This window comes from Cololabis saira, chromosome 9 (assembly GCF_033807715.1).
Source record: "Cololabis saira isolate AMF1-May2022 chromosome 9, fColSai1.1, whole genome shotgun sequence".
Lineage (NCBI taxonomy): Eukaryota > Metazoa > Chordata > Actinopteri > Beloniformes > Belonidae > Cololabis > Cololabis saira.
In genome coordinates this window covers 22,356,888-22,372,028 of record NC_084595.1, presented here as the reverse complement: position 1 = coordinate 22,372,028, position 15,141 = coordinate 22,356,888, and the positions used below count along the sequence as shown (strand labels likewise).

General features: G+C 37.9%; 1 protein-coding gene across 4 annotated transcripts; it reads right to left on the bottom strand.

Moving 5' to 3' along the window:
* Nucleotides 1-457: 457 nt before the first annotated feature.
* On the bottom strand, nucleotides 458-13,719 carry kdm2ba (lysine (K)-specific demethylase 2Ba). Of its 4 annotated transcripts, none has more exons than XM_061730812.1 (10): nucleotides 13,574-13,719; nucleotides 9,655-9,879; nucleotides 9,346-9,489; nucleotides 8,445-8,531; nucleotides 7,807-8,094; nucleotides 6,868-7,679; nucleotides 6,548-6,711; nucleotides 6,307-6,468; nucleotides 3,959-4,177; nucleotides 458-2,128 (listed from the first exon to the last, which is right to left on the bottom strand). In XM_061730812.1, the coding sequence occupies exons 1-10, from the start codon at nucleotides 13,625-13,627 to the stop codon at nucleotides 2,064-2,066; spliced, it is 2,220 nt and encodes a 739-aa protein (XP_061586796.1). In that variant the 5' UTR covers nucleotides 13,628-13,719; the 3' UTR covers nucleotides 458-2,063. The 4 variants fall into 4 exon arrangements, with proteins under 4 accessions (XP_061586796.1, XP_061586792.1, XP_061586794.1 ...); XM_061730808.1 differs by having other exon boundaries at nucleotides 459-2,169; XM_061730810.1 differs by having other exon boundaries at nucleotides 459-2,169; nucleotides 7,807-8,085.
* Nucleotides 13,720-15,141: the final 1,422 nt, after the last annotated feature.

Here is a 15,141-nt window from a genome sequence, read left to right as displayed (position 1 = left end):
TTGTATTTACCTTTGTGGACCTGGGTAGTTTTCCAAAGTCTCCTGATCTGGAATGTGTAGATCTACTAATTGGAAGAATAAGCAGGAAAAGCTTCACTTAGCTGTATGTTAAAATACGGATTTGCTGAAGAATCATTGTATTTCTCCATTCATGAAAGCAGAAGACTTTCACACAAAGAAACACAAGCAATAATATAATGCATATAAATAGATTTGCTCGTTCCTAATGGATTACATTTCTAAAAACAAAAATAATACAACACACTTGTTCAGATATATTTGCAGTTCTGCACACCACAGTACAATTCTGCTGACTTAACATGACTGTCTCAACAGCTGACACAGTAAGGCAAATTTGAGGAACCAAGATTTAATAAAAAAAAAAAAAAGGACTAAAGTGCAAATACCAAGAAGCCAAGGAATAGGGGAGGAAAAAAAACAAACAAAATGTTTAAAAAAAAAAAAAAAAAGTCACGCATTGAGAAGTTAAAAAATAAAATAAAAATAAAGTTGGTACCCCTCCATTAAAGAGGGAAAAACCCACATTGGTCAAATGGAAACTGAAAAATTCAGTAATCGATCATCATTTACCAAAATGACATTGAAAACCAGACATTGCTTTGGTACTGCTGTTCAACAGTATCGTACATTTGTTTGACGTTGTCATAGTTCTCTCAGTTCAGAGAAATGCATCCTTCACTGCAGGAATGCACAACTAAGATAAATAATAAATAATTACCTCCTCTATTCAAATACACTTGTAGTTGCTGCCAAATACTTCTTATAAACTGATAATATAATTTTCAAGCATTCCCATTAATGCACCTCATTAGAAAGGGGATAGTAGGGGATTTGAATATTTGAGGAGATGGCAACCTTTTAACCTTGATTAGTAAAACAACTCACACCAACATGAAAATCCAAGATTCAATGATGGTACAAATGAAATCCTTTTTAATGCATTATTAGCACTTCATTTTTGGATTTACAAGTATAAACATCACTTTCACCTGAGGCGATAGATTACAGCACAACACCCAAAATACAACACATTATGTAATGGAGCATATTTGTAGATTTATGCAAATATTTGCAAAAGTCAGAATTAATTGCCTCTATAGAATACCAGATGAGTGGGGTTGACTGCGTTAAAAAAAGTCAAGTGTTAGGTCTGTTGTGACTGCAAACTTCCTGCTACTGACTTGAGTGTTGAACCCCACTGGCTGCATGCTGCAACAGGCTCAAAGCAGTCCGTTAAATTATTTGCATTATTTCACTCACGTAAAACACCTATGCCAAGTTATTGAATAAATGAATAAATACAAATTGTAATAAAAAAAAAATAAAAAAAACCCAATAAATTATGTTGAAATATTGATGAAAACCCTATTCAACAAAAGTACTCCACATTTAAAAATATCAATATAAAACATAAGTGTGTCAGAATTATGAAGTTTACCATTTTATCACAGATATACATTCTACATAAAAAGTATTTATGATAATTTAGTCAGATTACATGCAATTTTTTTGTCTGATACTGAAATGGCATGTCAAATGCAGATTTTGGCACATAGACACTGTTAAGTGACAGCAAAATGAAGGACAGTTTTTGTTTCTTATATCAGACAGGCTCACCTATATATTGATCTCTCGTATACAACTCCTGAGACACTAAACTTATGAAATGATGCTTGTAAAAAAATACTATTCTTAACTTTTTAAAGAATAAAAATAACTCAATTGTCAATTACAACCACATCTTTATAAAAGTACAGTCTTAACAGAAATGCATGCATGGCGTTTTAATTTTTTTTTTTTTTTACGTCCCGTGAAAATGCATCACCTTACGTTAGAGTCCAAGATCTGCTTCCAGAACTTTCTCTCACATCAGTTTATTATGACAGTGATTCAGAGACTCGTCACAGGACCAGTTGTTCCATTAAGTGCAAAGAAAGTCTGTAACTGGTTTCTGTCATGTTAGGAACTAGCTTGTCTTCTGCAGCAGTTTGTCCTCTTTCAGATTGAATGGGACACTCACAGACATCTCTGCGATAAACCTTTCACAGGCCGTCCGGGTCACCTGCTTGCAGAAGCGAAGGTCGATCTGACAGATGCTTCCACAGCGCTTGAAAAAGTTTAAGGAATGGTCTGTGACTCGATTACAAACTAAAACAAAACAAAGAGAACAGCAATCAGATGGAAGTCTATTGAAACCTGGACCTGAGGGCAAATTTGGTCCGTTTTAAAACGTGCAGCAGCTCCATAGAAATTTTTTCTAAAAAAAAAAATAAATAAAAAAAAAAAATAAAGACCTTGAGCTGGTGTGAAGACAGCTTGATGACAGCTCTAACACAACTACCAGTTTTGTTGTTTCATTCTTATACCAACTGGGAACTAGAAAAAAAAAGAAAGGAAGGACTTCCTTTTCTTTATCTTAGGTCATTGTTTTAATGCAGAAGTTCAGTTTAAGAACCCTAACTTATCGACAAGTCCCGCCCCCCTATGTTACTGTTACCAAATCAGACAAACTGTCAGCGTTGCTTACAGTTTTACAAATTACACATTTTGGGGAACAAAAAAGGACCAACTTTACTTGGGAAAATATTCAAATGGGAGTTAAATATGTCCAGTTCAGTCTGATGGCTCCACTCTTTGAGATGACCTCAGAATTAACTTTAGCTAAAATTTGCACTGGCTCTCTAACTTATCTGAAGTAAAGGCTGTGTTAATGCATAACGACTGCGATTAAATAACTTTTGGCAATGTTAGAGTTAAAAGCGCTGTTGCTTTGATATACTTTAGAAGAAATTTGGACATCCTTTTGATCTTTTAAATGTTAAGTTGGCAGCTTAATCCAAAGCAGATGGGCATCTATGTTTGTTTTTGCATGAACACCGTGAAACAGACAGTACAGAGTCTTCCAGTGCTTTTTCATGGAGTTAAAATGTACAGATGTTGGAGCGCTGGTCTCTGTCCAACTGATGCTCAAAAGCTATTGGCCCATCAACGTTCTTACTAATTTGCCAATTCTCCAAAAAGGTTGCACACATGGGAATTTTATATCTAATAAAATACTAGACGACACATGATTTTGACTTTTATCTGAATTTAAAAAATAAAAAAAAATAAAAAAAAGTGTCCCTCTTCTTCCTCTGTTAAAGCACCACTCATCTGTACAAAAGTTTTATCCATTATAACAGTTTCCCCAATTTTAGCTCCCCAGTTTCAGGAATTTATAAATAGGCAAAAGTCACTAAGAATGTCCCGTAATTATCATACTCACTTTTTGTTTTAGATATTTATTTTTTTTGTAATTCTGAATAATTTACCCCTGAAATTAGTAATAAATACTGAGCATTTTGGACTTATGCATGTTGTATGCACATAAATCATGCATCTGCTGACCACACAAGTTACTAAGAAAATGCTGTTTCATTCAGTTAAGAATACTAATAAGTTTTTTGGGGTTAGTCTTAAAAAAAAAAAAAAAGCTTGTTGAAAGGTTATTTCTTATATTACATAAAAATGTGATTTCTATACAGTTCTTTGACTTTCCTTGATCAGAGATCAGATTCTTAGCTCTTATCTTTTGCATGCATTGCTGATGTTTATTTCCGTGATGAATGATATTCAGCCCACTACATTTAAATAACTAGTTTATCTCCTGCAGTGCATTAACATCAAAAATATTCTATTTTCTCCCTCTGTGTTGACCACAGTTACACTTTGTTTGATGGCATGTTAAACAACTAAAAAAGGATTGTCTACCATGTCACTGAAGACCAAGCATTTCTAATTGGTGGAAAAGTAAGACAAAACAAAACAGAAAAACAAAAACCAGCAGTTCTGGCATGACCAAGACAACTCTCCTGACTTTGGGGGCTACCTTTTGTAGAATCTAATAACTGTGTTGCCTGCAGTTACGTTACTCCACTCCTCAGACCACAGGTCTCACCTGATAGGTTGATTTCTGTGAGGGAGTCTCTGGTCGTGGTCCCTGCTGCTGTAAGCAGGTTGACAGACTGGTCGTTGATATGGTTGCAGTAGCTCAGGTCCAGCCTGGAGAGTAAAGGCATCTGTCGACTGATGAGACGCAAGGACAGGTCAGTGATGTCCAGCCCAGCCAGTCGCAGGTCCTCTATGTTGCGCAACTTGCAGCAGTTATCCAGTTGGCCTGTTAGTTGGTGGAAAAAAAAAAAAAGAAGACACTAATCAGTTCATATATATATATTGATAGGAAGATGCATACTCCAAAAAAGGGAAGATTTAGATACACACACATACATATGCAAATAAGTATTTAATCAGTCTTATTCTTGAAGTTTTAATTGTGAGCACTAAATCTAAAGTAGGTTTTCTGATCAGTGGACTATGTCCATGAAGTTGGGTATAAGCTGGAAAAGTTTGATCCACAATTTACAACCACCTACAGGAAACTCTAACAGGAAGAACATTTGCAGTCTTTGAAGATTAAAAAAAAAAAAAACGAAAAAAAAAAAAAAAACCCTTGCATATTTATAAAAAGAAAAAAGGGGGCAGTTTATTTGAGGCGAGAATCAAAAACCGGTTCCACCTCAGATCTGGATCCAAATGTCATGAGGAATTTGAGTCATACATCTCTAAACTTATCAAATTCCATTATTAGTGTCAACAAGTACTGAATACGTGCTTAACAAATAAACAAGATAAGACTTATTTTGACATGCAACAATGCTGTGACAGGCTCATTTGTGTTCAGCTGTAGTTGTAGTTTCAGTAGAGATAGCTCTAACACGCAGATATATTATGTTACTGACTTGCTGGCAGTATTCTTTCTCAAAGTTAAGACAGTAAAGCAGTTTTTGTTGAGGCTCAAAACCCGTGTAGGCCATTCTCCTCTATCTAAATCGCCTGGTGGGGAAAAGAAGAAGAAACCCCTTGTATAGGTGTTGTTTCCACATTTAACCTCTGTCTAGCACTGATAAACAAATCAATAAAGAATTGGATCAATAAGGAGAATCTATAGTGGCACCGATATATTCCCATTCCTACTGTTGACAACATGAAGCTACTTTTGCATTTCCAGCCTCAAAATATATAAACCTGGCAGTCTTGAGAAAAATAAAAAGCTGAAGAATGTGGGAAATACCAATGCTTAAAAATAACAAAATAATGTTCAGGCATAATAATGTGAAATCTTTTTCAGCAAGTGAAGACTTGAATGTCCTTGTAATAAAATTAATTTTTATTAAAAAAAAAAATAGTTTTAATTTAGCAGCACTTTAAATCTCTTATTACAACATTAAAAAGAAAAGCCTAGATGACTCATTCCACCCAACCCTAAATAAAATTCACTTCAATGAGAGGAATTTAAGGCAGCTTTTGAGCAGGGCCAACTAATAATTATACCCATTTCTCTGGATGACTCAGTTAAGTATTAGAAGACCACCTTCCTGTGCCTAAGGCCTTCTTGCTGTGGTGAGCAACTCTCTAAGACTTGAAATTTCCCTTTTTACCTCCGTTTTCACTTTCCAATAAGATTCACCTGGGGTTAGGATTAGTTTCATTTGAGCATTGTCTACTTTATCGTCATTGTCTTACCATATTCGTCCCACTATGAACTTGCTGAGCCCTGAGACTGAAAATGTACAGTTATTTGTTTTAACTGAGTTTTGCAATCTATTTATAAGAAGTAATACTAAATTCTGTTTTCATAACCCCTAGATTTGCACAAAACCCAAATACCAAAACAAGAAAACCGGTGTAATCGACAAAAGTGTAATGGAAACCCTTTTTGCTCATTTCCACATCTCTGGCAGCGCTGGATGCGACGTTGACGGTCAACCTAAAGTAATCAAAATCTAGTTTCCAGCTGTTTTTGGCCTCATTTATAATAGTTGTGCTATAACACTACTTAATCATTATGCATTACATAAGGGCTCTGCCACTGAGTAGTAATTTGAATGATCATCCGCTGCCTTCATCGTCTGACTATTTTCTCAACAGCGGTAGCGACAATCGCAATAATTTGTCAGAGACTAAACATGTTTTTGTCCATCTTCTTCAATGTTGAGATTTTCTTTTTAGTTGTTTTGAAGAGAAGTCTCACAGGACAAGATAAAAAGATTTATGACAATTACTCTTATGCAAAAAACAGTTAAGTTGAGTTTTTTTTTTTTTTTTTTGCGAAAGTACAATGGAAATGCGAGTTTAGATTGAATTGATCTTCGGTGGTGCTACTCAGGGTGCCACCAGGCACACAGCCGACCACTCATTACAAGCATGGAGGGCAGAAATTAAATTCAACCTTTGCTTGTGCTGTACCTGGTCTGTTGTCTGTGGGAGGTGAGAGGAGGTCTCTCATCTGTGCATCTTTGAGTCCTTCCACCCACTGGACGTCTAGGGTGCGAAGCAGGGGGCAGCTGGAGGTGCAGAGTGCAGATACGGCAGCCCAGGAACAACCTGAGAGCCTCAATACTCGCAGACCTGAAAGTACAGCAGCATTTTAAAATGCTGATACAACTCTTAAAAAGGGACACATTTTTCTCTTATGCAGAGTTATTACCTGGCAATCTATTAATGAGCCAACTTAGTTGTTTTTTGGAAATGTTAGTCCAGCTGAGGTCCAACGAAACTGGCTGTCTGCGAACAATCCCGCTTAGCATAAGTGGAGTGATGGAAGTGCAGCGATTCAGATCGATCTTCATCCAAAGTCTCTTATCACAACACCTAACCAGAGAGAAAGTCATACATCATGTAACAAGTTAAAGATGACCACTTCAGATTAACTATAAATACCAAGTCAAACCCAAAGGAATTTCCTTTTGCATATCTAATGCTGAACATCTTAACTGTAAACATTTTAAGCATGTGCTAGCAATTTACCATCTGTTCCATGTCTTGCAGACTCTCATGCAGACACAGAGCTCTTGGTGTGTGAGATGGTGAAATATCTTCATCCAGAGCTCACGCTGTATGACATGTGCTTTTCCATCTTTCAGGGGCAGTCTATCAGGAGGTGGACTTATCGGCGGGGGCCGAATAACATGCCGTTCCATTTGGATGCATTTGGGAGGGGATCGTGGGGGCACGGGCCGGGTGGTTGGGGTGCTACGGTTGAAGCCCAGTGGAGTGATCTGACTCGGGTAGAAGTGGCGGAGTTCCCATGGAGTTCCGTTCATCTCTTTGGTCTTCAGGTGGGACCTCTGATCGCCAAGTTCATTACAATTGCGGAACAACCTCTTAGGTTCCTCGTTTTCCGTTTCCGGTTCCACCTTAAGAGGTTGCCGGTTCTCGTTGGCCAGGCAGTCCTCCGTCTTCTGGATTTCCTGGTTCAGTGCTTTGCTCAGTTCTCGGCTCAGGTCTCTGTTAGGCAAGCGCCGCTTACGGCGAGCTTTTGGACGGGGACCTTTTTCCTGCGTTTCGCTTCCACCCTCGCTGCTGGGTCCCGCCTGTGGAGAGCTGCAATGAGACTGGTCACTGTCTCCAACTGGGGTTTTACTGGATGGATTTAAAGAGTCACTCTTAAGGTCCTTGTAATCCCCTTCCTCTTCAGTCTCTCCAAGCCGGACCTTCCTGTCTACACTGTTTCGGTAGTGAGACTCCCTTCTTTCGTCATCATCTTCCTCATACCCATCTTCTTCCTCCTCTGTCTTGATTTGGTGAAGTTTGGAAAAATACAGTTCATCCGTCTTTTCCTGTAGGACATGAATCAGTGTAATTACTGTCATATCTTAATTTGATATAAGTGCAATTTACTCCAAACAGTTTCATCCATACTGCTTAAAGACAATTTAAAAAAAACACTCTTTTGTGTGTACAAACCTTCTTCTTCACTCCAATTTCTCCTTCCTCCTCATCATCAAACAGCTTCCTCTTCTTCCTCAGTTTGTCCTCAGGCCTGGGCCGTGGCAGGCTGCTGGGGGAAAGCAGTGGTGGTTGTCGGTGGAGAGCATCCTCCGGCCTGTACCTGGGTGTCTCCTCCCTGTCGGGTCTCTTTTTGGTTGCCAAGGGAACATCACCCTCCTCTTTGGCAATCTTCTGTTCCCTCAGCAAAGAGCCAGGGAGGTTGGAGGCATACTTGAAGCCCGGACCCCTTTTTTGCTTTAATGCCAAAGGGGACAAAATTGCAAGACAACTTTATATCTTTAGCCTATAACGACAGGGTAAACCAACTGCGTACTAAGTGCACTCTAACAACCAAAAGATAAGTTATGTCAGTGGTTTCCTGCCCTGTGACTTATGTGTGAATTACTCTTGCAAACAACAGTAAACACAGGAAGCAGCAAGCCGATTATCAAATATAAAAACAGATATATATTAAACACAGAAGAAAGGGGAAAACAACTGCAATGAAACACCTGCAGCAGTAACCAATGTGTCATTTTATGAAATATGCCCAACATAACTTAGGAAGCACTAAATTAACTCAGGCCACCTTTTTCACACATATCTTAACTCACTTTTCCACTCTTCCCAGCATGGTTGCATTTTGGACATTCCCAGCAGTTTGGTAGTTCATCATTTACCACTCCTGATGCATCGTTGACCTGGAATACCAAAGAGAAAATGAGCAGGATTTCAACCAAAACAACAAGCTTTAACAAAGTCCCACACCCAGTGTGTAACGCAAACAAGATGAGGGAAGTGAAAGTGACTGTTGTGGCGTGTGCATGTCAGGCACAACTGAATGTCAGTTAGAGTTAATGCTTCCAGCATGGATTATTAAACAGAGACGTGCTGGCAGTTAAATATTTCTGCCTAGCCTAAATAAACACCTAAATAAACAAGTACTGCATGAAGTCACCAATCCCTTCAGCATTATTAAAATAGAAAAAACAGTGATAAAGAACTATCTTCAAAGTCCTGCAAAAGACAGTAGCCTCCACAGTGTGTGTTGTAATCTATGATCCAGTTTCATAGATCACATTAACATAATACAAAACAGTAGCATGACAGAAAATATTGATGGCATTATAATCCTTGGCTGTTGCAATGCAAAACAATTACGGCAGGATGAAACAAAACATTAACCCTAACTAAATGCCTTCAGGACTGGTGCAGTCTACTTGCCGATGATGCATTTTTGTCTTTTTTTAAATACACATTTTACAGGCTTAATCAGATTTAGTGGTTTCATTTTAGTGGCCACTAAAACTTAGGAATCAAATAACTATGATCATCATTTTGTATAAACACCATTCCCACATCAAGTTAATTTCACTGACTGCAGTCCAACTGCCTGAGTCATTTCCCTAACATTACAATGAGCTGGAATTTGTGGCAAAATAACACAGTGAGTCACCGTGGGAATGACTTGAAGGAGCAGAGCTGTTAAACTGTTACCAATCTGGCTTTCTGTACCTTCAGGCAGTTGGGATGGACAATTTCATTGCAGATAGAGCACTCCATTAGCATGAAGTTGAACTTGTCCTCATCATCCTGCAGCGTGTCCTCCTTCCCCGCCTCTTTGCACACCACACACACTGCTGTGTGGGGCAAGACAGGCTGCATTCAGAAGTGAAAGAGTAACATCACGTTATTTAACCTCTAACAAAACCTGGGATTTATTTACAAAAGTGGAAAACGCTCTTTAAAAAAGGAAAAGTTTTATTATGTTATGCTACCTTTTGAAGATGGATATTTTTTACAATCCTTTAACCACGGACTCACCGCAATGCATTGTCTCATGATGCAGGACTGCTTCATGCGCCCTGGTCCACCAAACTTTTTCATGTCCTTACAGAAGTGACACTCTCCACATTCTGTCCGGAGGCACGCCTCGCACTTACGGCAGCGTGTCCTCCTGCGCCTGGCTCCAGACGTGCTGCGGTTAGACGCCAGCTTAACTGTTGATGACGTTCCCATTTTGGGCTTTGGCCGGTTGGCTGCCCGCTGCTGGAAGACAAACAGTTAAAATTGTCAAAATTAAAAGACATGCCACTGGACAGCAACACATCTGTGTCTGGTTGCAACAAATGTGTCAGCCATTACTGGGAAAGGATGCATTAGTGAGTGAGGGGACAGGCTGAATTTAATCTGGATGAAAGACAAAAAAAAAAAAAAAAAAAAAAAAAAAAAAAAGGCTTAAGAAATGGGCTTACAAACACAACGGATATTTAAAAACAAAAAACAACCTAAAACTGTAAGTAATCACATTTTAGATACTTGAAACTGTTTCCCTTTTTCCAAAAGAATTTTGAGAACAATTTTTATAATAATTTCTTTAATTAAATTGATGAATTTCTTTTATTTATAGTCAAAATATGAATATAGCAAATCAATTTATAGGGATAAACATGAAGTCGAATACCCACAGAGTTTCACAACTGAGAAACTGGAATGATTGAGAAAATCCATTTTGTTCAGTATAGTGAATTTGATTAACCACATCACATCTGTGAATTTCTTCTATTCTTAGGAGTCTTCCCTGTTGCCATGGCAGGACTAAAAAGCAATATGAGAATAAGACAAATCACAGACCATCACATTTGCTCTTGTTCTAGCAGGAGAGGTTACCTTGGCAACACAGTTGCCTTGCTGGTAGCAACTGAATATAGGACTACGAGAGATGGTTAAAAATAAGCTCACAGGAGGGGGCGTTATAGTTTTCTTTGAAGCCATGAACAATTTCCTTGTGGGATTTATTTTTACTTCATCACTGGTTAAAAAAGAAAGAGGAAAAAGAAAAACAGACTGTCTTCATTTAAGAAATGAATATAGCTCCCAGATCATATTCATAATTATGAAACATTTGATTTAATCACATTCTGGGGAAAAACAAAAACTGCATCAGCACTATGGACAGGCATAACAGGTAGAACACAATGGGAAAAAAAAAGCAGGAAACAGCACGTTTACCACAATCTTGGTTACTACTGTTACTAGGAATAGGAGGATAAACCAGTTGTGTAAGTTTTGATAGTGACAAAGAAGCTCAAATAGAAATCATTAATACTTATGACAAATCTCTATAACACCTTCCTATTTGTTTAGAGAGCCTTCACAGTCTGGTAGGCAGCGCCTTTTTAACCATGTCTACTTTCTACAAGCACCTCCATTTCTCTTTACACACATTTGCAGTTCAGCACTTTCATTACAGATCCATAAACATGTAGTTGCGCTTCTGTTTTTTACAGCGACAACGCGATAAACATACCGGGGGGAATTATTTGCTACAGTAAGTGTGAATGGGATTAAACCATATTATTATGATGCCATCATCAGTATTATGTATTTTTTAAACTATGTTATTCCACCAAAATAGTTCAATCTTTTTCTGTTACTGCCAAAGACAATTAAAATGTGAGAAGATCGCCATGGAAAAATTGACTTTTTGTTTGAGAATTAGAGGAAGGGATTTTGCTCAAAAGTGGCAAAAATGATCTACATTTAAGGTGAAATCCCAGCCATGCCCTTAAAGAAGGGAAAGAAAAGAATGGCAAAATATTACATCTCCCCCAGGTAGTTATGTTATGATTGTTCCTATCATTTTTTATTATTATAATTTTTTTTCCCTTCTCTTTCCTTTCTGTGTAACTTGAAAAAGACAAAATAAAAAGTATTAAATTTTTTTTTTTTTTTTTTTTTTTAAATGTGAGAAGATGCTGTAATGGTGGCTGTGATACTTTACAAGTGGTTTCATGAGCAACTTCTCCTGATCTGCATGGACATGTTTTTTTTCTTCTCCTTATTAAAGTAAAGACAGAACTGCACAGTTCATAAGGAGGTAATTTCTATGTATGTGCAACATTTTGATCACAACACATAACTGACATTGCTGAGTATGAAGAACGCATTATTGGCCTGTTGGCCCATGATGTTGCCCTGTGATGGACTGTGGTCACACCCAGGGTGGATGCCTCATCTTGCCCAACATCAGCCAGGAAAGGCTGTAGTCCAGGTGTGGAATTGCCAAATACATGAAACTGTGTTTATTTTACTTGTACTTCCCGTATGAAAATATGGGAAGTACGGTACAAGTGCTATATATTAGACAAATCACCTCCTCAAAGTGAGTGGGTATTTCTTTTTCCTAAAAGTAAAGAGTCCCCTTAATGATAGTATGTGTTTGGCATTGCAAGCACATCTATTGATGTTCTTCAAAGGGATTTCATAAAAGATTAGTACACAACTGCATGGAGCACAACAGAGGCACACAAAGTGGACAGTCTTCAGAATATAAGAAATTTCTAAAAGATAAAAAAAACTGCCATCACCAGGTGAAAAACCTGTCATTACATCAATAGATACCTCAGTCTAACTAAACCAAAAACTAGTATAGAAAAACCGCAGATCCAATTTAACCAGAGCCACTTTGCATAACCTGTTTTCCAAAGAAACTACTTTTATCTGTTGACGTGTCGTTACATTAGCTCTGCAACAATATGTCAGGAATTTGGGATTGGTTGCAGAGGCCTGTGAACAAAAACATATCTTATATGCTGACACAGTCCTCTGACTCAACTTCAGTGCGGACTTCTGTGGGAGAAAGTCACAAGGTTCATCATCTGCTGCTCATCTACAGTGTTCCTCGTAACAGCATGTACTATCTTCAACCATGTGTCTGAACATAAGGCTGCAAAATATCATCTTTGGTGATGTACTGTTGGTGGGTGTTGTGGATATAAATATTGTGCAATCACAATGATGTGGTTTCTTCTTACATCAGCACTTCTCATATTTCTTTCAACGGTTAAAGCCACGTTTCTAATAACCTAATGCATCCTATTAAGCAGATAAAATAGCATTCATGCTGCTGATCTGATCCCACAAGACAGATAAAAACTTTGCTCCAAGGAACCACACTGAGTTTAGTTTGACAGCTAACTAAATAAGCAGATATTGCTCCTCCTGACACAAAACAAGTGGGACAAAACACTGTTAATCTCAGGCCCGGGGCTTTGCGGGGATCTGTGCACCTCAGTTTGTATTGGGAGCCACTGGACCACCAAACCTCAGAAGTAGAGCCACTTCATTGTTCCTTCTCCCCATCCCCCTCCCAGTCCCTGCCTCAACAACATTTTGCCTAAAGCCGTCTTAAAGGCGCAGAGTGGTGGGACAAGTTTGAGAAGTGTGAGAAAATGCATCACAAGAAAAGGCATGTTCAATATGGCAGGTTAGTGCACACGAGGAAATCACGGATGAAAGCAGTGCAAGGCTGGAGACTAGTCCTATCACAAGTTGGTGGGTGATCGAGGTTTCTGCTCGCAGCAAAGAATTAGATCTGTGATTGGCTGAGGCTCCTGAGTATTAAGAGGTGGTCAGTACAAAATGGGTCAGTTGTGGCTAACATGACTGGGGAGTAAAGAGCAGATTATGCGGTGTGTGTGGTCAGAAAATTAAAATCCAGCAGGGAATTTATATATACAGCTAGATGCATGTTTTATGACCAAGTAGGCTGAGAATTAAGCTGTAAAAAGACACATATCTCCGTTCAACCTGACTGATAAACACAGAAGAGCGGGTGTTGACGTTAACCTACTGTAAGCGGAGGGAAAAACGTGTACAAAATGACCATTCCCCACAGCACAGCTTGAGAAAATGCACCGGAACACATAAATGTAACAAAATAGAGCGTAAAGACGTTTACCTGCTCCGACTCTGACTCATATTCCTCATCGTCTCCGCTCAGTGACAAGGCCATGACTGTCCTCTCATCGTTTGTGAACAGAAACTAACATGGCTGAACGAGCTGCGGCTCAGCTCCTCCTCCCCGCTACACCAGCTGCTGCCGTGTTCGCCGTGCTCCCTTCCGGGGCCACGGGAAACGCCATGATCCCACTCACTTAAATACACCCGCCCCTCCCCTCCTCTACAACACAGACGTACGAAAAAAGCAAAAACTTGACGGACGTAAAAATATAAAACCGGTTGTTAATGTAAATTTACCAAGGTGTGAAGCATAACTTAGATTTGAAATATTTTTTAACCCAATTTACAAATTACGAATTGCCATAACGTAATTTTAGCAAGGGCTTTTTATGGGTCACTTGAATGCAGCATCAATGTTACAGGAAGTGAATATTGATGGATGCAACAAGAGGGATCCCCCCTATTCATGTCCGTCTTTGTTATTACTGTTTTATCGTTTTTTCTTTCTTTCTTTCTTTCTTTCTTTCTTTCTTTCTTTCTTTCTTTCTTTCTTTCTTTCTTTCTTTCTTTCTTTCTTTCTTTCTTTCTTTCTTTCTTTCTTTCTTTCTTTCTTTCTTTCTTTCTTTCTTTCTTTCTTTCTTTCTTTCTTTCTTTCTTTCTTTCAGGTGGGTAGTCACAGTGACAGATAACGTTTTTCAAAGGTTTGTTTGATCAATTAAGCATTTTGGATCACATTATTAACTTACGGTCTTACAATAGAAGAATGGTTGCTCGTATTACACACACACATTATATACACACACACATATATATATATATATATATATATATATATATATATATATATATATATATATATATATATATATATATATATATATATATATATATATATATATATATATATATATATATATATATATATACATACAAAAGTGTGTGTGTGTGTGTGTGTGCTCCTGCGCGTCTGTTGTGTAATACCATGATATGTAGTCTTTGATAATGATTTCCACTAGCACCACCCAGTGTTTAAAAATGCAAAAGGCTTAGTTCACTCTGTAAAACTATCCTCTTGTGGTGAACACTTTGGATTATTTATTGATTTTCATCAACATATTTTTGCAATCACAAGTCTTCAAAAGAGAAAATATATAATTGATGTGCAAGGACAGATTCATAACTTCCCAGCATGCATACCCCATTATATGAGCGCTAGTGTATTCATTTTGTGTCCCACAATAATCAGTCAGTCCAACATATTGTCCTGAACTTTTCTACAATATTTATCCAACTGGAATAGATGCTTACAAAATGAGAGGTACATAGCTCAAAAGTATCTGCTATACATCGCACACAAACATGTCCCCACACATAATATACACTTGCTTTTCATATGCACTATTATTAATGCAAACCAGTGTTGATTACCCTGTTTATGATTGTGCGTTGTTTTCAGCGTATGCTGTGACGCTGGGGGACTACATTTACCTTTAAATTGTGAAATAGATAAATTTACTGTACTGTATATCATCCATGTGAATAACTAAATAAATATATTTATTTAGT